The following is a 27533-nucleotide window of genomic DNA, read 5'->3' on the forward strand; positions in this document are numbered from 1 at the left end:
CAAAGAGTCGGACACGACTGAGTAACTGAACTGAACTGTCAACTCAAGCCTTATTTTCTAAGAAAGCCTTCTCTGACTTTCCAGCATAAGATACGTTCCTTGAATATGAACTTTAGAAAACTGTGTATTTTCCAAAAAAAAAAAAAGAAAGAAAACTGTGTATTTTCCTTCATGGAATTTTTTTAAAACCACATTCACTTGTCTGATTGATGTTTTTCTCTGCCACCCGGTTGCAAAGTACCGAGTCTGTTATTAATACTTTAACATTCAAAGTCCTAGCAAAGTTTTTGGCACACAGTAGGTGTTCAGTAAATGATTTGTTGAATGTTGATGGATAAATACATCGTTCTTTCAATACTCAAAATTCTGAACACATGATATGAACTAAGCACTAGGTAAAAATAATGGAGTTTAAAAAAAGTTTCTTTTATGTTCCTCGCAGAAGATTGGCTGATGGGTTATAAAAAGCTTAAAAAGCTTGAGAGCCTATTTAGTACTAATTTATTTTAATTATGCCCCAAACCCTCTAAAATAGCACGTGGGGATATAGGAGGTTAATGGATTTTAGCTCTTCACAAGGGGCACTCTTGCTGAAATCACATTCATTCTAATTAGGGTTTTATATAAATTCTTCCCCCAGACTCCATTAGTTTGCTCTAATTCTATGGTTATACACTTTCCATTTTTATTTATCATTGCAAGGATTATTACCCATTTAAAAATGTCATTCAGCTTTCTGAGGGGATTAGAATGTTAGAATGCAAGTCTTTTGGTCTTAAGAATTGAGAAACTTGATTTTTTTGGCAGAGAGCAGGTCTTTCACCTTTGTTTATTACCCTGATGGCACCTGATCTTTGGACAGCTGAAAGGAGATGTCCTTTTTCTTTTTGCTTTAAATGAAATTGAAGTATGAAGAGAGGGGCCGTTGTGTGAGACTCAAGGGCCTGGGATCTGCTCTGAGTTTTTTTTTCCTACAGAGCTGGAAGTGCTACTTAAATTTCCTTAATTTCCTTATTCTGAGTGACTGCCTTTCCAGAATGGCTAGCAGGGTCTACATCATTGTGGATTCTGAGAGGAGCTTGAGTGGCTTTTACCAGTCCTTCCCTTACCACCTCCCACATCCCCAGAGATGTTTGCCCAGTAGCATCAGGGCCAGGATGTCACTAGTAAACACGACAGTAAATGTAGCACCACCGTGACTGTCAAAAGAGCTTAAATGTTCCGGCTGTCAGTCATTTGCGTGTCTTTTACTAGCCTGTTCTGAGTATTTAATGAGGAAGCAGTGAGAGGACACTCGCTATCCTCTGGGTTAGGCATTTCTCTGGCCTCTAGTTCTTCCTGCCAAATCCTTCTAAGGCTAGACTGGCACCAAAATGTGGTCCTGGAAAGTGGGCTAACTACTGTGAGCCTCTGAGAAAAACACCAGGTTTTCTTCTCTTGAATATACTCTTTAGGATCTCATTGGCCAAGATCAGTCAGTGGCAATTATTTGTGGTTAGTATATGCTTGTCCAATCTATGTTTAGAGGTTCTACATTCAAGTTTAGGACCAAACCCTAATTGTCAGAGAGAGATTTGCCTGGAGCATTTGCCTTTGAAGGTCTCCCTTGAAACTGTAGTGGGACCAGCCAAATGACTGATGTTTTGGACCTGGATCAAATGTTTTTCCATGCTTCCACATCTGAGAAATAAATCCTTTTTACTTCTGGTTTCCTTCAAGTAACAGCTTACAGATAGATATGTAGGAAATTGGGTGATTTAATATTATAAAAATCTTATACTGTATGTATTTTTTCCTGCTTCTGTAGAATGGGATATGTATGTTGATCTATTTAAGATATTCCTGTGCTGTTTTAACAAATTACATTGATTTCTTTCAAGAAAATTAAGTTTCATGAGAGATTTAAAATGAAGACTTTTTATAAAGTAAATTAAATTGTTTTGACAGTTTTCAGTTAGTCAGTCTTCTATTTCTTGATCACCAGCCATACTTCATTTTACATACAGCATACAATGAGGGCAGGAAGGTGTCTCTCCTCTAGGAAATTTGAAACTAATTATGATATAAGATTAACATACATGAAACCAGTAGCTGCAATATGTGTATAATCAGTACCAGCTTGTTGTTCTAAGCTGTTAAGGCTATAAGGATTCTAAGAAAGGAAGAATGGTGTTTTTGCTTATTCTCACCTTCTGCTCAGGTGTGTGCAATGTGTTTTGAATTCTTATTTCACTAGGTACTGGGGCATCCTGCATCTATCCTTTACTTGGAACAACCTTAAACGGCTGGTATTTCCTTGCAACAGAAGTAGATGATATGTGCTTCAACTACGCAAAGAAGAATGTGGAGCAGAATAACTTATCTGATCTTATAAAAGGTTAGCTCTGCAGAATCAATATTCCTTTCAAGTTTTGTTTGTTAACCTGTTTTTCTAATTTAACACATCTCATTATCTTTTGCTTTAATATACAACCTTTGGTAATTTTTAAAAATTTGGTGCAATTGTAATTGGGTTTGCTGCTTTGTTATCAGAATCAACTCAGAAACAGAGTGAATGCAGCCAATCCTCATAATTTGTAGATTCTGTGTTTGTGAATTTGCCTACTTGCTAAAGTTTGCTTGCAAGTGGCTATTTTTAGCCCCCAAATCAATACTAGTGGTTCTTTTGTGGTCGTTCACAGACATGTGCAAAATGGGAAAAAATTTGAATCACCCAGTGTGTGTGTTCCCTGCTGTCTTTTCTTTTTCTTTTCCCTGCTGTCTCCTTTCAACTCTCACACTGTAAACAAGTGTTCTTTTCATGGTCTATTTAGTACCACGTTTTTTGTTGTTGCAATTCTGTGCTTTTTCTTGGTGATTTTGCTGTTTTTAATGGCCCCTAAACATAGTACTTGAACTAGTGTTCCTAAGTAGAAGGCTGTGATGTGCCTTACAGAAAATACATGTGTCAGATAAGTTTTCTTCAGACATATTATAGTACTGTTGGCCATGAGTTCAGTGTTGATGAGTCAGTAATGTATATTAAATAAGGTGTCTTTAAACAGAGATACATAAAATAGGATATATATTGATCGGATGATGAAAATGTGATCAGAGGCTTGAAGCTACCTAACCCTGTATTTCTCTTAGGAGTCAGTGGTTCAGTATTCACTAATTCAGTGTTTGTGGTGACTTTACTGCTAATGAGAACCAACTGTATATGAAGTAACCTGGTTACCAAGATTTTAAAAGGAAGAAAATCCCACTGTTGATTAAACTCTACCATCTTTTTTATTTCCATATATGGAACTGTGCTACAAATAGTCAGATCTCCTTTGTGCTAAGTTGCTCAGTCATTTCTGACTCTGCAACCCCACTGACTATAGCCCGCCAGGCTCCTCTGTTCATGGGATTATCCTGACCAAAGTATTGGAGTGGGTTGCCATTTCCTCCCTCAGGAGATCTTCGCGACCCAGGGGTCAAACCCCTGTTTCCTGTGTTTGCTGCGTTGCAGGCAGGTTCTTAACCGCGGAGCCACTGGGGAAGTCCCTTCAGGTTATGTAAGTGCCATGAGACTGACAGGCGCCCTGACTTAAACAGTGCATTCAAGTAGAGCTTTTACGTTTATTTCTGTGCTTATTGTCTACGTAAAAGGCAGTTCTTTTTTTTTCTTTAGGCATTAAAGAGACTTTATGTCTCTCTTCGGAAGAAATAGGCTTTTCTTTTTATTTATTTATTTATTTATTTTTTTAAGTTATTTATTTTTAATTGAAGGATAACTGCCTTACAGTATTGTGTTGGTTTCTGCCATATAGCAACATGAGTCTGCCATAGGTAAATATATGTCCCCTCTCTCTCGGACCTCCCTGCTATCGCATCCCACCCCTCTAGTTTGCCGCAGAGCCCCAGTTTGAGCTCCCCGAGTCATGCAACAAATTTACACTGGCTATCTAAGAAATAGGCTTTTCTTACTAGTGTTAAACATATCATCAGGGGAGATATTAATATATATATTAAATATTTATGTATTTGACTGCACTGGGTCTTAGCTACAGCTCACAGGATCTTCATTTTTTTTTTTTTTTTTCATCTTCGATCTTTGTTGTGGCATGTGGGTCTTCTGTTGTGGCATGTGAACTCTTAGTTGCAGTTCATTGCAGTATGTGGTATCTAGTTCCCTGACCAGAGATCAAACCTGGGCCCATGGTCACTGGGAGCGTGGAGTTTTAGCCACTAGATCACCAAGGAAGTCTCCTAATATATTATTAATGAGTTTTTTAGTTATCCATTCCTCTATTACAAATTACCCCCAAATCTGGCAGTTTAGACAGTAAACATTTATTATCTCATCATTCATGTGGGTCAGGAATTTGGGTGTGGCCTAGCCAAGTGGTTCTGCTTCAGAGTCTCTCATGAGGTTGCAGTCTGACAGATTGGGGATAGAGATTTGCTTCCAAGATGGCTCACTTACGTGGCTGTAGGCAGGAAGCTTTAGTTCACTGCCATGTGGATCTCTCCTGAGGGCTACTTAAGCATCCTTGGAGCATGTCAGCTGGCTTCTCATAGAGCAAGTTGTTTAAGTGATAGGGCAAGGAGGAAGCCATATTGCTTCTTATGACCTAGCCTCAGAAGTGATACCCTTTTACTTCTATCATATTCTTTTCAATAAAAGCAAGTCATTGAGTGAAGCTGCACTCAAGGAGAGGGAAATCAAATACCATCTCTTGAAGGGACTAGTGTCGAAGAATTTGTGGATATATTTGAAAACTGTCACAGTATTAATAGTAGTTAAGTCTCTCCTTTTTTTTCTCCTAGTGGTTAAAGTACCACAGAAGACACTCCTGATGGATGCTCTTAAAGAAGAATCGGAGATAATTTATGACTTCTGCATGTGCAACCCTCCCTTTTTTGCCAATCAGTTGGAAGCCAAGGTAAATTATCTTCTCCTTTAAAGTAGTTGAATATTTAAGTTTTCCTTGTTTGCAAAGATAAAAGCAACATTTATTTTGGAAGCTGTATCAGTTAGGACACTTCTGGTATCAAGTACCTGAAAATCTAATTCAGGTTGACTTTCCAAAAATGTTTATTGGTTTATGTATCTGAGAAATCCAGCAATAGCATGAACTTCAGGAACAGTTTGATCAAGGAGTTCATCATCATATCAAAGCTGAGACTTTTTTCAAGTTCCCTTTGGCTCTGATCTGACCCTTGGTTGTTTCTGTTCTCAAGTTGGTTTACCTGTGGCAGAGTAATATGTGGGGAGGGGGAGAGGGTGAGGAGGGAGCTCTTTTCTTTCTCAAACCATTGAACATTTGGATTTCTTCTGATTGGACCAACTTAGGTTACAGTCTACTCCTGCATTGGACTTTTTGGCCTAAGGAAAGACCGTCTTTATAGCCAGCTATCATTTGATAGTAAACAAATAGCTGATTTAGTGTTCCAACTTGAAATGAGTGTGTTGATTTTATGAAATAAAATATATTTGCTCATGAAAATGGCTAAAAACAGCTCATACATTGGCTGAAAATAGCTAAGCTGTTGAAAATCAATAAAATATTGATTTAACCTAATTTTTCCTCATCTAAAGAAAAGTTACTAGAAATATTAGTCAGAGGAAACAAGGGGTGGTGTGTATGCTTAAAACTTTGAGAGAATAAATTGTTTTTAGAATCACTCAGATGCTCTAAAATACTATTTACATACCTCATAGCAAAATAAATTCCACATAGATCAAATTCGAGTTGGGGGTGAGGTGGACAGAAATTTATTAGCAATAACACATACTAGATTGGAGCATAAAGTAAAGCAGGATTTAGGAATTTAAATTTTGGCTCTTGATGCAGATAAATTTAAGAACTAAAATAGCCACATCCTAGAGTACATTTTTAAGGAAAATACTGAGATATTCTATATACACATAAAAATACACATGCCATAAGTATAAGCTGGATTTTCCAAAGTGAATATTCTTGTAGAACGAGCTTCCAGATGAAGAAATAGATTGTTACTGGCACCAGATTTAATATCTTTTTACATCAGCTTTACTGAAATGTAATTTTCATGCCATCAGTTCACCTACTTAAAGGGTAGAATTTTATTATTTTTATTATATTCACAGAATTGTGCAACCATTACCCAATTAATTTTAGAACATTTTCATCATTTCCCCCCTGCCCCCCCCCCAAAAAGCCCCACATCCATTAACAGTTACTCTTGGTTTCCCTGCAGGCCCCTTAGTCCTAGTCTACTTTCTGTTTCTGGAGTTCCCTACTTCGAACATTTCATTAAAATGGAGTTATAAAATCTGTGGTCTTTTGTGGCTGACTTCTTTCACTAAACATAGTATGTCTTCAGGGTTCACACATATCGTAGCATGTGTTAGTTTCTTTCTATTGCTGAATAATATTCTGTTGTATGGAAATACCCCTTTTATCAATCCATTCATTCATCAATGGACATTTGGGTTTTAGGTTACTTTTTGGCTATTATGAACAAAGCTGCTGTGAGTATTCTTGTACAAGTGTTTGCATGAACATGTTTTCACTTCTCTTAGGTATATAGCTAGGAGCGGAATTACTAGGTCATCTGGTAATTGTGTGTGTATTTATTTATTTATTTTTGTAACTATGTGTTTAATTGTTTGAGGAACTGCCAGAATGTTTTCCAAAATGGCTGTACCATTTTTTATTATAACTAGTGTGTGGGACTTCCAGTTTGTCCACATCTTTGTCAACACTGGTTATTATCTTCTTGGTTACAGCTATCCTAGGAGGAATGAAGTGGTAGTTCATTGTGGTTTGAATGTGCATATCCCTGATGGCTAATGATGTTGAACATCTTTTCACATACTTTTTGATCATTTGTGTATCTTTGGAGAAAGGCCTGTTCAGATCCTTTGCCCAGTTGAATTGGGCTATTTTTCTTCTGACTATTGTTGTAAGAATTCTTTATTCTGTATGCAAGTCCCTTGGAGTGGGTAGCCTTTCCCTTCTCCAGGGGATCATCCCAACCCAGGGATTGAATCCAGGTCTCCCACATTGCAGGCAGGTTCTTTACCAGCTGAGCCACAAGGGAAGCCCAAGAATACTGGCGTGGGTAGCCTATACCTTCTCCAGAGGATCTTCCCGACTCAGGAATTGAACCAGTGTCTCCTGCATTGCAGGCGGATTCTTTACTAACTGAGCTATCAGGGGAGCCCCTAATTAGGTATATTATTTGCAAATATTCTCTCCCATTTTGTGGGTTGTCTTTGTACTTTCTTGGCAGTCAGTATCCTTTGCAGCTCGGTAAAAAATTAAAAGTTTTTACTTTTTGTTTTTAACTTTTACCAGTTTATCTGGTAAAGTTGCTTATGCTTGTGGTATCATAGCTAAAAAGCATATTTACTCCTATATTCTAAGATTTATTGTTTGAGATATTTATATTTAAATCTTTGTTCTACTTGGATTTTTTAAAAATATGGTGTGAGGTAGGAGTGGATTAAATATTTAAAATTTAAAAGTGAAACCGTACTAGAAGAAAACAAAATTCAATGTTTTTATAATCTTTTGGCGAAATATTTTCAGGATATAATAATACCAGACAGAAAACGTAAAGAAAAAATGACAGAATTGTTACATTAAAAAGTACAATGTTAGTATGTTTAATCACAAAGATGGAAGGTAAAGACCCTTTAGGGAAGGAATATTGTTGTTTGAAACAATAATGTTGTTTCAAATGCCGTGGTTATATGATTTTTAAATCCTGAGTCTAGCATGATACTTGGGAATTGAAATTATGTCTAAGCATTCTTACTTAGAACTAGGTTACAGAGACCTGGTCTTAAGATGTAAAAATTTTTCACCAGGGTTTTTGTTGTTGTTGTTCTTCAGGGAGTAAATTCTCGAAATCCTCGAAGACCCCCACCCAGTTCTGTAAATACAGGAGGAATCACAGAGATCATGGCAGAAGGAGGTGAATTAGAGTTTGTTAAAAGAATCATCCATGACAGTTTACAGCTTAAAAAAAGATTAAGGTAAGTTGATAAAAATATTCTCCCGTGTGTAATTCAGAAAGAAACCATGTCACTTAGAGGAAATGAATCACTGTGGTCCGAAGAATTAATAGATAAAAATGGAATTGGTTGAAGGTCCTACAGTCTGCAGAGACCCTGTTTCTGAGGGTGCTGTCATGCCTTTAATTGATTTGTGTTTCCCATAATCATGTGTACTACATGGATAGAAAGGAGGAAAATACCATATGATTGTACTGCTCCCATTAGTGTGGTTCTGTGATGGAGCAAAACTGATTCAAATATGGCTTTTGATTAGAAAACAGATGGGTTCAGCTCTGTCCTGTGAACCAGAATAAATTTGTTGCCCAGTCCTCGAAGCAATTTGTGTTCTTGGAATCAGTCTCCCAAACAGTGACAGATGTGAGGACATTGAGCTGTCAGGAACTTAATGAAGGGAAACTGAGATCCCTAACCAGTTCCAAAGGAGAGTTAAGTCTACTCCTTTTTAAAAGCTAATTATTTTGGACAACACACCTGTCATTAAGCAACCTAAGGTACTCAGAGAGAGCTATTTGTCGTGCTTGACTTCTCACCCTGCCAAGTGTTGTTGAAATGATGGATAATGTGCTGGTTCAAACTGAAAGGACTTTCAGCCCTCGGATTTAGCTTTGTGACATAAAGAAAAATTTTTTGAAATTGTGGTAAAATACATATAATGTAAAATTTGCTTTCATAACCATTTTTTAAGTGTACAGTTCAGTAGCATTAAGTACAGTCATATTGTTGTGCAGCTAACCTCCAGAACTCTTTCTTTTTGTAAAACTAAAAAACTAAACTAAAAAAATTCTATACCTATTAACAACTACTCCCTATTCTCTCTCTTCACATAGTGGTTCCCCTGGCAACCACTGCTTTTTTTCTGTCTCTCTGAATTTGACTGTTCTAGGTACCTCATATAAGTGGAATCATATATGATTTATGACTGGCATCTTTTACTTAGCATCATGTCATCAATATGCAGCCATCTTACAGCAGGTTTCAGAATTTCCTTCCTTTTTAGGGCTGAATAATATTAATATTCCTTTGTATGTATATACTACATTTTGTTTATCCATTCATCTGTTGATGGACACTTGGGTTACTTCCATGTTTTGGCTCTCGTGGATAATGTTGCTAGGAACATGAATGTGCAAATATTTCTTAAGACCTGACTTTGAATTCTTCTGGGTGAATACTCAGAACTAGAATTCCTAATTAGGGAAACCTTTTTTTTTTTTTTTCTTTTGGACTTACAGGCATTTAAAGTTGTTTATTTTAGTAGAAGGCCAATTCCAAAATCAGCACATACCCTGATTTGTTAAATGTGATTTTATTTAAACATGGAAGGCAACTGGATTATTGGATGATCTGCCTCTCAGAAAATTGACAATATTAAAGCCAAAGGTTAATATATTTTTGTCTTAATCGATTTCCTCAATGATACATTAGGGTGTGAGGAAGAAAGAGACTTAAGTGATACTGAGTATTGAGAAGAGTGTGAGTGAGTAAATTAAACCTGAAGAAAGTAACAGCACTGAAACTCATGACGGTAGGTAAACAGGGCCGTGTGGCCACCTCAGTGTCTGTCAGCTTTTGAGGGACCTGGAGTCACCCAGGAAAATGGGGATGGTCACTTTCAGGAGCCTTTTAGTCAGTAAATTTCTATTCTTTTCAAAGTTCCATTTGAACTACAAGAAGTATGTTGTGAAGGAACGCCATTCTAAGGCAGAGAAATTGGTCAGTATGTTCCAGGTCTGCCTGTACCTGGCTCTGTGGCTGCCCTCAGATTGAATGAAAGGTGAATGTTTGCTGCGAAGGGTAAATGGCTAGTGCCGGATGATTAGATGGCATCACCAACTCAGTGGACTTGAGTTTGAGCAAGCTCCGGGAGATGGTGAAGGACAGGGAAGCCTGGCGTGCTGCAGTCCATGGGGCTGCAAAGAGTCAGACATGACTGAGGGACTGAAAACAACAAATTATGTTTCTAAAGAGTCGACCATTTCAAGGTTGGTGTCATATGTGGGAAAAGTTACCAGTTACAATCCACTTAAAGAAAGGGTTCAGCAGTCTTGTCTGCTCTGTTAGGACTCGGGCAGGTTGAGAGGGAAGATAAAAGGAAGAAAGGTATCAGTTCATGCCCTCTTGCATATTTTTATTGTTGACATAAAGTTTACACCACTATGCAACTCTCAAATTTTAAAATACTGTGGAAACTGCATATTTTGAAGCTATGAGAAAAGGAGAGATTAAAAATAAGTATTTAAACTCCACCATCTTCTTCTTATCCCTCTTCGTGTTCCCGAGAAGTGCAGAAATTAAGCCAAATGTGTAACATTGCAGAGTGAAATAAGTTGTACTTGTCGGACTGACCTCCAGTGGTGGCTCTCCAGGTGCCTCACCTGAGCAACGCCTAGCAGCAACTGCAGTTTTGTATCTGAGGGAATTTTGCGGCTGGGAGGCCCCTGGAGAGAAGGTTATCCAGCCTATTAGTTGCACAGGTTAGAGATCTGGGCCCTAGATCTAATTCTGCTCTTATCCCCTCTCCACCACCCCACGCAGCCACTGTCGCCCAGCCTGCAGTTAGACTTCTTAAGTGCACAGCCTTTTCTTTACTGTTGAGATGTAATTGACATATTGTCATTATTAGACAGCCTTTTTATCGTTGACGAAGATTTACAAGTGCTTGTCATCTTTACCTTTCATTCTTTGTGCCTGCGACTTGAGCTTAATAGCATTTTCCTTTTTAGAGACTCACTCACCTAACATAAATAAATCAGCAGACTTTTATCAAACCCCTCATGGCCTGGGTTCCACTCTTATTACTGACTATAGCTGACACCCTTTATGGCAATGATTCTCTGATTTTTCCAGGAACCAGAGTTACAAAGTTCCAACTTAATGCTGGTTTAACGCCCCATTTTTGCTTTTTCCTTTCCATCAGCTGCCCCCTGCCAGATGGTGGGGACTTCTTGGATGTGGGTAAAATCCACTTATCTGGTGATCATCACCAGGTGCTATATAATAAATTTAACAATCTGGGCCTTTTGAAATGTGGTTCTTTGATTTTTAAAAGTTGTTTTCTCATTGATAAAGTGAAATAATGATAGCTACATCATGCCTCATAGGGTAGTCATATAATTAAATAAATATATATTTGATGTAATTAATAATAATAGTAAATAATAATAATGAATAGTAAATAGGGTAATTTTAACTCTTGTCCGTTTTAGCTATCCATCAGATTTAACTGCTGTGGTCTGCTGTGTTGAAAGGAAACATTAAAAGTACTCTGTTACTTTATTCTAATGTGGGGCCAGCCTCCTTTTCTGTTTTGTTTTTTTTTTTTCCATTTATTTTTATTAGTTGGAGGCTAATTACTTTACAATATTATAGTGGGTTTTGCCATACATTGACATGAATCAGCCATGGATTTACATGTATTCCCCATCCCGATCCCCTCTCCCACCTCCCTCTCCAACCCGATCCCTCTGGGTCTTCCCAGTGCACCAGCCCTGAGCACTTGTCTCATGCATCCCACCTGGGATGGTGATCTGTTTCACCATAGATAATATACATGTTTCGATGCTGTTCTCTCGAAACATCCCACCCTTGCCTTCTCCCACAGAGCCCAAAAGTCTGTTCTGTACATCTGTGTCTCTTTTTCTGTTTTGCATATAGGGTTATCGTTACCATCTTTCTAAATTCCATATATATGCGTTAGTATACTGTATTGGTCTTTATCTTTCTGGCTTACTTCACTCTGTATAATGGGCTCCAGTTTCATCCATCTCATTAGAACTGATTCAAATAAAAATATGGAACGCTTCATGAATTTGCGTGTCATCCTTGCGCAGGGGCCATGCTAATCTTCTCTGTATCGTTCCAATTTTAGTATATGTGCTGCCGAAGCGAGCACTCCTTTTCTGGTTTTAAAAACTAGATGCTAGTATAGTTACAAGATGCTATGAGTAGTTGCAAGGAACAACTGGAAATTTTATAACTGAGCTTTTAGTTAATTTTCCAGCTGATAGACTATTCAACTCTATTGCAAACTTTCTACACACTTGCCTTTATAAAAGGGTAAGCCACTTCATTTTCCTTGTGTATAAGCTGGGATAATACCTTTTATGGTATTAAATGTTAAAAGAACATAGAGACAGCTCAAGCAAAATATGGGACAATATAGTGCAAGGTTAGGGTGAATAATGACAATAATGGATTGTAACACATTGAATAAGGTAAACAAATGAAGTACATAAGGGGTAAAGGAAAAGCTCTTTATTACATTAGAATACCAACTAATAAATGTAGAAAGAATAATCAACTTAGAAAAGTCACCATTTTGCAGTCATTGTAGTAATTGATTCGTGGAGGAGTCAACAATGGAGAATTTGTAGAGAGGATATTTTTCATAGTTTCAAAGTATTTCCCTAATCACAAAGCAGTTCTCAATTACAAAGAAATATATAGTAACTTTATAGTGAAGAGATGGAGGGGCACCACCTTGACCAGTCGATCACCTTGTGGTACAGGTTGCCTAGAAGGACACACAGCATCTCTGTGTTCTTCCGGCCCAAAGTGTTTAACCTGAATCTGACTAAGGAAATTTCAGACATACCAAACTTGAGAGATTTTGTAAGACAATTTTTCAAAAATATTAAGGTCATGAAAGTAAAAAAAAAAAAGACCGCAGAACTGTTCCAGATTGAAAGAGACTAAAGAGACTTGACACGTAAATGAAATGCATGATCCTAGATTGGATCTTACATCAGGGGAGAAAATTGACATGAAGGACGTTGTTGGGATAATTGGTGAAATTTGAGTATGGACCATATTCCAGATAATAGTACTGTATGAGTGTTAAAATTTCTCAATTTGGTCGTCGTTCTGTGGTTAAAAGAGAGAATGTCCTTGTTTTTAAAATGTACATGCCAAAATAAATAAATAAATAAAATGTACATGCCAAAATATTTAAGGTTAGGGGCTTGATAATGTCTAACCCTCAAATGGTTTAGAAAAAACACACAGAACAAGCAAATGGGGGAAAGTGCAGTAAATCGGGGTGAATAGTATCCTGGAATTATTTGCGCTAATCTTGCAGTTCCTGTACATTTGAAATAATTTCAAAATAATTTTTCTTGAAACCTGCTGTCCCAAAGGAATTACTAAATGCTGTAATGAGTGGAGTGCTACTTTCATCATTAAAATAGTATAATGGGTTCAAAGTCTCTTGGGTAACTAGATCATCCTTTTCTTTTTTTTTTTCTACTTACATTTTGATTAGTTGTCACAAGATGCCTGTTGAGAGTAGTTAGGATCTAACGGGCAGACATTTTTTTAAAAAGTGAAGCTAAGAAAGAGTTTGCCTGCCACAACTGAAGATCCTGTGTACTACAACTAAGACTTGACACAGCCAAATAAATAATTGTTTTTTTTTTTTAAGTGAAGCTGAGGGACTTCCTGGCAGGCCAGTGGTTAAGACATCGCACTGCCACTCACTTCAGGGGGTGCAGGTTCGATCCCTGGTTGGGGATGTTCCCTATACCACACCATGCAGCCTGAAAGGGAACAAGAAAAGATTCATGATACAGTATTTATGTTACAGTTTGGTTCAGTTCAGTCACTCAGTTGTGTCTGACTCTTTGTGACCCCATTGACTGCAGCATGCCAGGCTTCCCTGTCTGTTGCCAACTCCTGGAGCTTGCTCAAACTCATGTCCATTGAGTCAGTGATGCCGTCCAACCATCTCATCCTCTCTTGTCCTCTTTTCCTCCTGCCTTCAATCTTTCCCAGCATCAGGGTCTTTTCTAATAAGTCAGTTCTTCACATCAGGTGGCCAAAGTATTGGAGTTTCAGCTTCAGCATCAGTCCTTCCAATGAATATTCAGGACTGATTTCCTTCAGGATAGATTGGTTTGATCTCCTTCCAGTCCAAAGGACTCTCAAGAAGTCTTCTCCAACACCAAAGTTCAAAAGCATCCGTTCTTCGGCGCTCAGCTTTCTTTATAGTCCAACTCTCACATCCATACATGGCTACTGGAAAAACCATAGCTTTGATTAGATGGACCTTTGTTGGCAGAGTAATGTCTCTGCTTTTTAATATGCTGTCTAGGTTTGTCATAGCTTTTCTTGCAAGGAGCAAGCGTCTTTTAATTTCATGGCTGTAGTCACCATCTGCATTGACTTTGGAGCCCAAGAAAATAAAATCTGTCACTGTTCCCATTGTTTCCCCATGTATTTGCCATTTAGTGATGGAACCAGATGCCATGATCTTCGTTTTTTGAATGTTGAGTTTTAAGCCAACTTTTTTACTCTTCTCTTTCACTTTCATCAAGAGGCTCGTCAGTTCTTTGCTTTCTGCCATAGGGGTGGTGTCATCTGTGTATCTGAGGTTATTGATGTTTTCCCAGCAATCTTGATTCCAGCTTGTACTTCATCCAGCCTGGCATTTCACATGATGTACTCTGCATATAAGTTAAATAAACAGGGTGACAATATACAGCCTTGCTGTACTCCTTTCCTGATTTGGAACCAGTCTGTTCCATGTCCAGCTCTGTTCTGTTGCTTCTTGACCTGCGTACACATTTCTGAGAGGCAGGTCAGGTGGTCTGGTATTCCCATCTCTTGAAGATTTTCCACAGTTTGTTGTGATCCACACAGTCAAAAGCTTTGGTGTAGTCAATAAAGCAGAAGTAGATTTTTTTCTGGAACTCTCTTGCTTTTTCTATGATCCAGTGGATGTTGGCAATTTGATCTCTGGTTCCTCTGCCTTTTCTAAATCCAGCTTGAAAATCCTGGAAATTCTCAGTTCACATTTTGTTGAAGCCTGGCTTGGAGAATTTTGAGGACTACTTTGCTAGCATATAAGATGAGTATAGTTGTGTGGTAGTTTGAGCATTCTTTGGCATTGCCTTCCTTTGGGATTAGAATGAAAACTGACCTTTTCCAGTCCTGTGGCCACTGCTGAGTTTTCCAAATTTGCTGGCATATTGAGTGCAGCACTTTCACAGCATCATCTTTTAGGATTTGAAATAGCTCAACTGGAATTCCATCACCTACACTAGCTTTGTTCATAGTGATGCTTCCTAAGGCCCACTTGACTTCGCATTCCAGGATGTCTGGTTCTAGGTGAGTGATCACACCATCGTGGTTATCTGGGTGGGTCATTAGGATCTTTTTTGTATAGTTCTTCTGTGTATTCTTGTATTCATAGTGGAGAGTTCTGACAAAGTGTGGTCCACTGGGGAAGGGAATGGCAAACCACTTCAGTATTCTTGCCTTGAGAACCCCATTTAGGTTACAGTAAGGATTAAAAGAAATATGAACTCTGCCAAGCCTATATGAAGTACCAATGACATATTATAAGCCTTGTCAAGTGTGTTAGTTGCTCAGCCATGTCTGACTCTTTGCGATCCCAAAGATTATATAGCCTGCCGGGTTCCTCTGTCTATGGAATTCTCCAGGCAAGAATACTGGAGTGGGTCACCATTCCCTTCTCCAGGGATCTTCCCAACCCAGGGATCAAACCTGCGTCTCCTGCATTGGCAGGCAGATTCTTTACCATCTATGCCACCAGGGAAGTTCTATTAGCCTTAATTGTCTATAAATACTTGCTTCCTTTCATCACCTGAGGAGGTTTGTAATATCTTTCTTTTGTCTCTGTTGTTAAACTTTTCTTGGCTTCTGGTGATTCTCATCTCATGTCTTAAGGACATGGATGCAACTAGAGAGTACTTCAACTAAGTGAAGTAAGTCAGAAAGACAAATACCATATGATACCGCTTATATGTGAAGTCTAAAATACGGCACAGATGAACCTATTTACGAAACAGAAACAGACTTACAGACATAGAGAACAGGATGGTGGTTGTCATGGGGGAGGAGGGTGGAGAAGGGATGGAGTGGGAGTTTGGGGACTCCCCAACTCCCACTATTACAGACGGGTAAACAATAAAATACCACTATGTAGCACAGGAAACTATATTCAATATCCTGGGATAAACCATAATGAAAAAGAATATAAAAAAGAATGTATGTATGTGTAGATGCCAACTATTACAGATGGGTAAACAACAAAATATCACTATATAGCACAGGAAACTATATTCAATATCCTGGGATAAACCATAATGAAAAAGAATATAAAAAAGAGTGTATGTATGTGTATACCTGAGCCACTTTGCTGCACAGCAGAATTGAGACACTGGGGGCTTCTCTGGTGGCTCAGTGGTGAAGACTCTGCCTGACAATGCAGGACACTCAAGCTCGATCCCATACCCAGGAAGACCCCACAGGCCAGAGAGACTTAGCTGGATTAAAAAAAAAAATTAAGACATTGTAAATCAACTATACTTCAATGAAAAAAATTTTTTAATCTGTTCAGGAATGCTAATTTTAAAGGAAAGGTGTTAATCAACATATTTTATACTATTACTGTGTGAGCACGAATTGCTTTTAATTTCTCCATCTTACTCCTAACTTACCGAAGGCTTTTAATTCCTGCTTAATGATTTCTCCATTTGTACACTGCCTTCTTAAAGGGACCATATTTTTTTTCTTCCAAAACTTGTAAAGCTGCCAAATGAAATAGATTAGGCTCTAAGTAAATTTACCCAGGTTTGTTTAAAGTAAGTTTAGGTAGAACAATTATTTATTTGTGTTTTCAAATCTGGAAAAGGATTGATGATATAAAAATAAGGATTGTTGCCTCTTTTTGAACCCATAAACAATAAAAGCAAATAAAGTACTAGTTAATGCACACTACTTCTAAAGCAGTATAATAATATTTGTCATACTTTTGTAATTAAGATTTTCATTCATATTACTTAATGTATTAGGGTGAACCATATACATTAGGGTTGCCAATCTTCAACCATTTTCAACTTATAAAAATGGCAAAAAAAAAAGACAATTATTTATAGTTTTAACCCGGTATGTGATTTTAGAGGCTTTTAGATCCACTTGAGTTTTAGTGACTATAAAATTCACCTTCATAGTAGCTACTTTCGGAGAAGGCAATGGCAACCCACTCCAGTACTCTTGCCTGGAAAATCCCATGGACAGAGGAGCCTGGTAGGCTGCAGTCCATGGGGTTGCAAAGAATTGGGCACGACTGAGCAACTTCACTTTCACTTTTCACTTTCTTGCATTGGAGAAGGAAATGGCAACCCGCTCCATTGTTCTTGCCTGGAGAATCCCAGGGATAGGGGAGCCTAGTGGGCTGCTGTCTATGGGGTTACACAGAGTTGGACACGACTGAAATGACTTGGCAGCAGCAGCAGCAGTAGCTACTTTGCATATAAACAAGTAAATGTTAAATGTGTATCCCCTTAGTCTGAAATTTCTCTTTAAAAATAATGTGCAGTTGGATGAACTTCAAATGACACAGGAGTAATTATGATGCTTGGTGAAAAAGTGAAAAAAGGAGGATACAGATTATGTATTGCTAGTGTAACTAAGCTGTGTTATAAAGCAAGAAATAGGCAAAGCGTTACTGCGGTTGTGTACTAGTCTTTATGTTTGAAGATACAAGGTAGATCATATTTAAGTTTGGATATTTAAATAAGCTTTATTGAGGTATAACTTGCATATGGTTACTTTCTCCAATTCAAGTGTATGATTTGATGCATTTTGACAAATGTACACATCACCACCACCACAGTCAACATATAAAACATTTCCATCACCATAAAAAAGTTCCCTAGTGGCCCTTTACAGTCTCTTCCTACCCTACCCAACCTCTGGTGGTCACTGGTTTTTCTATCATAGTAGTTTTGCCTATTCTAGACATTTTTTTTTCTTTTTTTTTTTTATTCTAGACTTTTAAATAAATGGATTTTTGTCTCTAGCTTTGTATTGTAAATATTTTTACTTTTCTATGTATTATGAGGTTTTGACTGATCTTGCTAGGGGAGATTGCCCCTCCCTGGGCTCACCGATCTTAGATACAGCAAAGGACCCAGCCTGCCTGAGTGAGCCTTGGATCTGCAAGGCAGATAGATCCCTACTCTATCTGCCCCCTCAGCCCAGGAAGCCATCTTCCTTTGCCTGATGATCCAAGGGCCAGATGCCAGGTGCCTGGGGACTCCTTCACAGCCCAGAGCCCTTGGAGGTTATTCACACTAGCTGATCCTAAACTGTACCCCATGCCTTGCCTTGCCTGTCCTGAGGAAACCGCAATAGAGGCCGTGGCCTAAGCACTCCCCTCACTCCTGTTGTCTGCTTCCTGACCACCCTAGTGTCTTCCCCATGTGACCCTGCATGGCGATTTCTGCTGGTCTCTGGGATTTGTTAGTACAATAAACTTTTTTTTCTGAGGCTGTTTCCTCATTACTGTAAATGACCCAATGCAAAACAGGCTTTCATATAACATGCATTGTATCCATAGTGTCTCCCTTTGTATTGCTGAGTATGCCATTGTGTGAATCTACCAGAATTGGTTAATCCACTCACCAGTTGATGGACATTTGGACCCTTTTCAGGTTTTGGCTAGTATAGATAACACCACTATGAACATTTGCAAACAAGTCTGCGTGGACTTAAGTTTTCCTCTATCTTGAGTAAAATACCTGGGAATAGGATTCCTGAGTCAGGTTGCCAGGCTGTTCTCAAGTGACTGTACTGATTCCCATTCTCACCAGCCATGTATGAGAGTTCCAGCTGACTCCATTTGATGTTGCCATTACTTTAAAATTTATCCATTCTATTGGTTTTATAGTGATGCCTCGTTCTAGCTGTAAGTTGCATTTTCCTGATGACCAGTGATGTGGGGCATCTTTGCATGTGCTTGTTGGTCATTCCTGTCTCTCTCTCTGTGTTAGACTTTTTTATATATATACATATATATATATATATATATATTTTACTGGATTCTAGAGAGCTCCTATTTACTCCTGCTCCTATACCTTCCCCACAGTCAGTATCCCTCATCAGATTGGGACATTTGTTAAAATTGATGAGCCTACTTCAACACTTCGTTATCACCCAGAGTCCATCGTTTACATTCGGATTTATCCTCTGTGTTGTATATTCTGTGGGTTTGGACACATGTATATTTATAGTTATCCATCATTACAATATACATAATATTTCTACTGCCTTAAAAAATCCTCTGTGCTCTACCTATTTACCCATCCCTCCCAACTACTGATCTTTTACCATCTCTATAGTTTTGCCTTTTCCAGAATGCCATGTAGTTGGAATCGTACACTATGTAGCATTTTCAGATTGGCTTCTTCAACTTAGTTATGTATATGTGTTTTCTCCATGTCTTTTCATGGCTTAACAGCTCATTTCTTTTTAGTGCCAAGTAATATTACATTGTCCAAACGCACCACTGCTGAAGGGCATCTTGATTGCTTCCAAGTTTTGACAGTTATGAACAAAGCTGCTATAGACATCTGTGTGCATATCTTTGTGCGGACATAAGTTTTCAGTTTCTTTGAGTAAATACCAAGGAGCACGATTGCTGGATCACGTGGTAAGAGTATATTTGGAAGACTCCCAGAGTGGCTCCACCTTTTTTGTCTTTCGACTGATAGAATGAGAGTTTCTGTTGCTCTGCATGCTCACCAGCGTTTGGTGTTGTCAGTGTTCTGGATTTTTGCCATTCTGGTAGGTGTGTAGGGGTATCTCATTAGTTTCTGTTTCCTTAATGACATATGATAGGGAGCGTCTTTTCAAATGCCTGTTTCTCATTTGTATTTCTTCTTTGATGGGTGTCTTGTTAGAGTCTTTGGCCCATTTTAAAATCAGATTGGTTGTTTTCATATTCTTGAGTTATAAGTGTTCTTTGTATATTTCAGATAACAGATAGGTGTTCCATATTTTCTCCCAGTCTGTGACTTGTCTTTTCACTCTCTTGACATATCTTTCACAAAGCTTAATGAAGTCCAGATTGTCAATTATTTCTTTGATGCATCCTGCCTTTGGTGTTGGTATCTAAATCATTGTTACTGCCAATTCCAAGTTCATCTAGTTTTTTCCTATATTATCTTCTAGGAGTCTTATGTTTTACATTTAGGTCTGTGATCCATTTTGAGTTAATTTTTGTAAATGATACAAGGTTGTGTATAGTTTTGGGTTTGGGGAGTTTTTTTTGCATATGATGTCCAGTTCCAGCACCACTTGTTGAAAAGATTATCTTTGCACCTTTTCATTTCTGATATTAGGAATCTGTGTCCTCTCTTTTTGTTTTTTCTTTTCTCCTTAGTCTGGCTAGAGGCATATTGAATTTATTGGTCTTTTTAAAGGACCAACTTGTGACATAATTGATTTTTCTCTATTGATTTCCTGATTTCAATTTTTATTATTTCTTCTGTTTGCTTTGGATTTAATTTACTCTTTTAGCTTCCTAAGGTAAAAGCTTAGATGATTGATTTTAGATTTTTCTTTTCTAATGTATTCATTCAATGCTATAAATTTCCCTCTAAGTACTGCTTTCACTACACAAACTTTAACAAATTGTATTTTTTGTTTTCATTTAGTTCAAAATGCTGTTTAATTTCTCTTGAGATATCTTCTTTGACCCATGTGTTATATAGAAATATATTGTTTAATCTCTAAGTACTTGGGGATTTTCTAGCTCTCTTTCTGTTATTGAGTTCAAGTTTAATTCCCTTGTGGACTAAGAGCAGATGTTGTATGATTTTTATTCCTTTAAACTTTGTTAAGATGTATTTTATGGCTCAGAGCAGTCTATCTTGGTGAATATTCCGTGTGATCTTGAGAAGATGAATAGTTTATATATGTCAGTTATATCCAATTGATTGATGGTGTTGTTGAGTTCAACTGTGTCTTTACTTATTTTTGCCAGCCAGGATCTGTCCGTTCTGATAGAGGGTTGTTGAAATTTCCATCTCTAATAGAAGATTCATCTATTTCTTCTTGCAGCTCTATCAGTTTTTGCCTCATGTAGCTTGATGCTCTGTTAAGTACAAACGCATTAAGGATTGTTATGTCTTCTTGGAGGACTGTCCCCATTTTAGCTTAGAATAATGCCCCTCTTTATTCCTGATAACTTGCCTTGCTCCGAAGTCAGCTCTGTCTGAAATAAGTATTTCACTTCTCTCTCTTCTTGCTTGCATAGTTTCTTAACACAAATTGGATGTAATTCTTATTTATAGGTAAGGTATATCTTTTTCTGACTTCTTTGAGGATTTTTTTTTAAGCTTTGATTTTATTCAAAGTCATACACCTAGGTGCAGTTTCTGAATATTTTTTTCTGCTCAGTGTTCTCTCAGCTTTCCGGATCTGTGGTTCAGTATCTGACCGAATTAATTTGGGGAAATTCTCAGTCATTATTGTTTCAGATATTTCTTCTGTTCTTTTCTCTTTCTTTTCCTTCTAGATTTCCATTACACAGATTTTACATCTTTTGTAGTTGTCCCACAGTTCCTGAATATTATATTCTGGTTGTTGTTGTTTTTTTTTTTTTTTTCCTCTCTGCTTTTCACTTTTGGCAGTTTCTATTGAGGTATTCCCAGACTAAAGTCTTTCCTCAAGCTGTCTCTAATCTACTAATCAGCCCATCAAAGGCGTTGTTCCTTTCCATTACAGCGTTTTTGATCTCTTTCATTTTTCTTCGGTTCTTAGAATCTCCTTCTCTCTGCTTACATTATGCATCTGTTCTTGCATGCTGCCTACTTTATCCGTTAGGGCCCTTAGCATCTTAATCATAGTTATTATATTCCTAGTTTGATAACATCCAATATCCTTGCCATGTCTGGTTCTGATGCTTTCTCTGCCTCTCAGACTCTTGTGGGGTTTTTTTGCCTTTTAGTATATCTTATAATTAAAATAGGAAGACATGATGTACTTGGTGAAAGGAACGGCTCTTATAGGTCTTTAGCAATGCCATGGTAAGGTGTGGAGGAGGGGAAGCATTCTGTAGTCCTCTGAGTAGGTTTTAGCCTTTCAGTGACCCCGTCCCTCTGGGTTGTGAGCTACACACATGCTTCTCTGTTTTTTCCCCTGCTTTGGTGGGAAAGGATGTCTAGAGTAGGCTGGAGTTGAATGATAACCCCTCCTCTGGGTCAGTCAGGCTCTGATAAAACCCCAAGAGGTCAGGCTCTGGCTAATTAGTTTCTCCTGGGGGCAGACTTTTTTAAGAACAGGATGCCCTAGTCTAATTCAAAATGGTTCCTTTTCCTCTCCCCCAGCCAGAAGCATAGGGGACGGTAAGAGCCTGGTCAAGCTCGCAGATGATAGTTACTAAAGCGCGGGGTCCCTGACGAGTGGGCACCCGGGAGGTTTTGTTTCTCAGGCTGTCAGGGCCGAGTCTCTGGCACCTGTTAGTTTCAGTCCAGGTTTCTCCACCTCAGCACTGGTTGTTCCTGTGGGGATGTTTGCAGGTGGGCTTCTGCTTTAGTAAGTTGTGATTCTTTGTATTTGTCTGCCTATCTCTAATTTTAGGGGCCCTATGAATACTTCTGTCATGGATTTAAGAAGAGTTGATTTTTGGTTTGTTCGGCTCTTGTTAAGACAAAGTGGTGACTTCCTGCTTCTTACACATGGCTTATGGGATCTTAGTTCCCCGACCAAGGATTGAACCTTGGGCCCTTGGCAGTGAGAGCGTGGAGTCCTAACCCTGGACCACCAGGGAGTTCCTCCTTTCTGTCCTTTAAAGATGTTGTTCTGTTGTCTTCTGGTTTGCATTATTTCTGATGAGAGGTTGATATTAAATATTTGTGTTTATCTTTCTTCTTTTGAACAAAAAGAGTCTCTACCCTCTCCCTGATTTTAAGATTTCCCTTTTGTCTCTGATTTTTGGTACTTTGATTATGTGGTTTGGTTTGGTTTAATTTTTATTTTATATTTTATAGTTGATTAACAGTGTTATGTTAGTTTCCTTGTCAGCAAAGAGATTCCATTATAGGTATCTGTTTTTTTTAAATTCTTTTTCCATTTAGGTTGTTACAGAGTATTGAGCAAAGGTCTTTGTGCTATACAGTGGGTCCTAGTTGGTTATGTATTTTAAATATATAATATGGTTTTATTTTATGTTTCTAATGTGTGAAGTTCATTGAACTTATATACGTTTATAGTTTTTATCAGTTTGGGAAAAATTTTGACCTTTTTTTCCAAATACTTTTTGTCCCCCTTTGCCTCTTTTCTGAAACTCAAGTTATGTGTACAGTTTGATACCGTCCCATTGGTCACTGGTGCTATGTTATTTTTTTCATCTTTTTCTTTTTTCCCCCTCTCTGTGCTTTATTTCAGTTTTTTTTTTTTTTTTGCTGTGTCTTCAAGTTCATACATCTTTTCTTTTGCAGAGTCTAATATGCTGTTAATCCAATCCAGTGAATTTTTTATTTGAGATATTGTAATTTTCATGTCTTGTAGTTCCGTTTGGTTAGTTTTTATACCTTCCTTCTTTGCCTCATCATGTCCATGTTTTGTTATGGGACATACTTCTAATAGCTGTTTTGATGTCCTCGTCTGCTAATTCCATCATTTCTTATTTGTTTGTCTATTTCTAATGATTGATTTTTAAATCCTGTTTGTGAGTCATTTTCCTGCTTCTTTAATGTCTGGTAGTTTTTGACTAAATGCTGGACACTGTGTCTCTGATGTGTGGGGGTGCTCTGTTTCATTGTATTCCTTTAATGAGTTTTGGACTTTGTTTTGCTGCTTATATTACTTGTGATCAGTAGGATCCTTTTTCAGGTCTTGTTTTTGTAAGCTTTATTAGTGCGGACACGAACAGCCTCTTGCCCCTTTAAAAGCAGCATCCTTTTCAGGATTCTGCTGCTTGCCCCCACCTTTTTTAACAAGGGCTTTCTGCTGTAGCTAGTAGAACCACAAACTAGCTGTCTAACCACAAAGCCAAGTCCTGGCTGTCTGGAATCCAGGAGTTGTTCAGCTTACTGTTTTCTGAGAGTTCTTTCCCTGGCCTCCACCCCCCAACACAGACCGTTATTCTGCAGAATATTCCAGGGAGCTCCTCTGCAGACATCCAGATTTCTCTCCCTGTGCAGCTCCTCCTTCTTTCTCTTTTGCTCTTCAAATTCTTACTGCCTCAGCCTCTCTGGGCTCCAGTCTGTTTCAACAATTCAGCAGGATTTTTGGGTTCTATTTTAGTTTCCTTTCCCTGCATTGCAGCTTGGAAATTTCCTCCAGGCAGTAAGCTCTGGCAATTGTGGGGCTTACCTTGTTTTTCTCTCTGAGATCATAGGTCTTCACTGCAGTTGTCAAATCCTGAAAAATTGTTTCATATATTTTGTCCAATTTCCTTTTGGCAGTTTTCTTACTAATTAATCCGCCATAGCCTGAAGCAGAAGCATATAAATTTTATACTCTGCAAACTTTTTAGAATAATCAGAAGAGATAAAGTCTGTCCTTTTATGTTTTAACCAGTTCACTTCATCTTCATATTCCCTTTCCTGTATTTGCTATAGAGAAAACTGATTTCATGTTCTCTTGAAACTTTAGTGCAATATATATTCTTATTTGCAGGTGAGTGCATATCTCAAAGTACAGGTCATACTGGATTTTACAGTTTGTCTTAATATGATGTGGGGGGGTGTGTATCCTTGTTTTTGTTATTTAGTAACTAATTTCTGTCCCATGAATGGCCTTCATTCTGAGCATTGTAAGTGAGACCCCTCTCTGTTTCTACATACATATATCCCTAAATAATTGGAGAAACTAAGTGACTTTTGTTTAAGTTGCTATGGGCATGTTTTCCTTCTCTAGATTTATTCTCTGTCTAAAGACATTATATACAATTCTTGGTTTTGTCACTTGTAACTTAACTCAGTATTTGTTTGCTACTCTTCTCATCTTGTTGGCTTGAGTAATGCTTGGTGTAAAAATGTAACCACATAAACAGTGTTTGACTTGGCTGCTTTTTTTTATTCTCCTAGATGGTATAGCTGCATGCTGGGAAAGAAATGCAGCCTGGCTCCTCTGAAGGAAGAACTTCGCATACAAGGGGTAAGGCTTTGTCATTACTATTCCGGTGTGTCCACTTTTGATGGTACTTGAAAATAGAATTTTCCTGTATACCAAAAAACCCTAAATGTGTTTTTTGTTTTATTTTTGCTTGTCCATTGCTTGTTTGGTTTTTTGAATGATGTAATTTTGGAGCTAACAGGGAATTTTTGCAAATCACCAAAATAAGGCCTTTTTTTTTTTTTTAAGGCCTTAAAATGGAGACTACATAGCTATGTCTAGCAGGCTTTGGAGGCTCTCTTTCCTAAAAAAGAAAATAAAAGAACATTTGAATCGTTTCACCAGTAGTTCTCTGAAGGGCTGTGTTTTGAGTGTTTCATATATCTAACCTCGAACCCAGAACTGTAAATTGTCTCTCATGTTTCATGGGAGGAAAAAAACTTACAACTTTGTTGAGATGGCTGGACGGCATCACTGATGCAATGAACATGAACTTGGGCAAACCCCAGGAGATGGTGAGGGACAGGGGGGCCTGGCGTGCTGCAGCCCATAGGGTCACAAAGAGTTAGACACTACTGGGCAACTGAACAACAACAATGATTTACTCATTGGTTATTAGGCAGCTAGGCATAGCTGTTTTTGGATGGTAGCATTCGCTAACTGATAAAAAGAAAGACCAAACTATAATTTAAAATGAGGCAGCAGCCAGAAACATATTAGTAGAACTAATAAAATGATTCGATGCTGTGTTTTTTGGTTTCAGGTTCCTAAAGTCACCTATACTGAATTCTGCCAGGGTCGGACAATGAGATGGGCTTTGGCTTGGAGTTTTTATGATGATGTAACAGTACCAGTAAGTTGAGACCTTCCTTTAGCTTTGCTGAAATCCAGTACATGGTGGGTTTTAGTAGGTCATAAATCCACTAAATCTGTACTGTCTTGTTTCCCTGAAGTTTGCCCCAAATGCTTACATCACAACAGAAAGTGGTTGTAAACCAAGCACAGTCCTGGAAGGCTGTCTGTGGTGACCACAAAATCTTTCTCTCTGAATCTGTGCAACTCAGTGATTCTTTTTTTTTTTTTTTTTTTTAACCTCAGTGATTCTTAATCAGAAAATGTAAATGAGTTGGAAAAGGATCTTTTACCAATTAAAAAATTCAAATACAAACACCTGTGGGTATGATTTTTCTGTTGGACATTCCTCAAGAATTGAAATTGAAGTCTATTTTCTTTTATCACTGCTGTTTTCCTAGAGTAGCTGTCTCCTAGGGTTCCTGTGGATATAGAAATTGCCATTTGGGATTGCAGGCTTTTGATGTGTAAAACTCAGAAATCATTCGAGTAAAGGATCCTGTCTTGACTTTCAGATGAGCACTAGAATATTGATGAGTTTTGAAGCTGGGTGATATAGTTCATTATCCTATTTTGTCTACTTTGCATGTGCTTGACCGTGAACATTCTTCTGTAATTTTATGATCCACAAAATTCTTATTGTTCTCTGTGCTTGCTGCTATATGCAAAAGAAAAATGTTTCTGAACTGGTTAGCCGGAATAATTTTTCTAGGCTACATAAGAGGTGGTAATAGAATAGCATCTGTTTGTTCTCACTTCTCCCCTGGAAGAAGGATTGACTTCTTGTTCCCTGGAGCGGTCCACCTTAACGTTCATGCACCCGTTGCTCAGCTTGAGCTGTTGCTGCCCCCAGTATTTATGGAGGCCTCGTACCTGGTCCTGTCCACCGTCTCCAGTCCCCTGTCCACACCATAGGCTTGTCCTGGGTGCTCCTCTCCCAAGGTCTTGGCCACACTTTGTCTCCAGAGTCTCTCTCAAGTGTTACAGGCTCTCTTGCGGGCTCTCTCTGTAACTCTGAGCCTCTTCTGTAGGGCAGAGGAGTAGAGATGTGCGGAAGTATTAGGGGGCCATTTGAAGATGTTTCTGAATACGTGAGCTCAGATTTGAAACTCAGCCTTCCCTTCCTATGTTCTGCAGCTAGGTGTGCTGCTGGGTTGAAATAAGTTTTCCCAGTCAAGTCTGCATGGCCTGTCTGATGGAAGCCCAGACTGCCTCTGTGCCATGCAGTAGGGTATCCAGAGGTTAGTGTTTGAAATACTCACTGATTACCAAAGATGGTTGTGCTTTTTTTGACCTCCCTTAGGGATTATCCTTTCTGTCGTCTTCTAGAATAAGAATACCAGGGCTTTCCCACCAACTGGTTAAAATCGTTAATAATGCCCTGGCTTATCCCTATGCAGACACTAACAGCTGCAGGCAAATGGAGCTGCACCTGTTTCCGAGTGCTTTCTGTTGAACCTGCTTTCCACACTTGTTGGCACCGCAGGCAGAAGAGCTGATAATGAGCTCTGGCACCCTCCGGGCCATCTCCAGGACCGGTGACACCCTTGCCCTCTTGGATTAGCAGCTATTTCAGATCAGAGTATCAAAGAGCACTGTGTTTCTGTGGTAGTAAAACCAGCTTACTTTGAAAAGGAATCAGCTAAGCCTTCTTCCCTCCCTCCCTGTCTCTTAGGTCATCCTCGAGCCCTGTTCATAGTTTCAGCCATGAAAGAATGCCTCTTGCTAAGGGCCCAGGCTTCTGCCACACCAGAGTACTCATCCCCCCCAACCCAAA

General features: G+C 38.5%; 1 protein-coding gene and 1 non-coding gene across 5 annotated transcripts in view; one reads left to right on the forward strand and one right to left on the reverse strand.

Moving 5' to 3' along the window:
- METTL16 (methyltransferase 16, N6-methyladenosine) overlaps positions 1 to 27533 on the forward strand; it is a 67797-nt gene that overhangs the window by 24784 nt on the left and 15480 nt on the right. For all 4 annotated transcript variants that reach the window (XM_043478064.1, XM_043478068.1, XM_043478082.1 and 1 more), the window contains 5 exons: positions 2237 to 2377; positions 4795 to 4910; positions 7851 to 7993; positions 24877 to 24946; positions 25668 to 25757. In XM_043478064.1, coding sequence (XP_043333999.1) covers positions 2237 to 2377; positions 4795 to 4910; positions 7851 to 7993; positions 24877 to 24946; positions 25668 to 25757 — 560 coding nt within the window. The remainder of the gene's footprint in view (positions 1 to 2236; positions 2378 to 4794; positions 4911 to 7850; positions 7994 to 24876; positions 24947 to 25667; positions 25758 to 27533) is intronic.
- On the reverse strand, positions 11821 to 11927 carry LOC122424875. The gene has a single exon (XR_006264585.1). It is a non-coding gene; the product is annotated as a U6 spliceosomal RNA (small nuclear RNA).

This window comes from Cervus canadensis, chromosome 1 (assembly GCF_019320065.1).
Source record: "Cervus canadensis isolate Bull #8, Minnesota chromosome 1, ASM1932006v1, whole genome shotgun sequence".
In the NCBI taxonomy this organism is placed as follows: domain Eukaryota; kingdom Metazoa; phylum Chordata; class Mammalia; order Artiodactyla; family Cervidae; genus Cervus; species Cervus canadensis.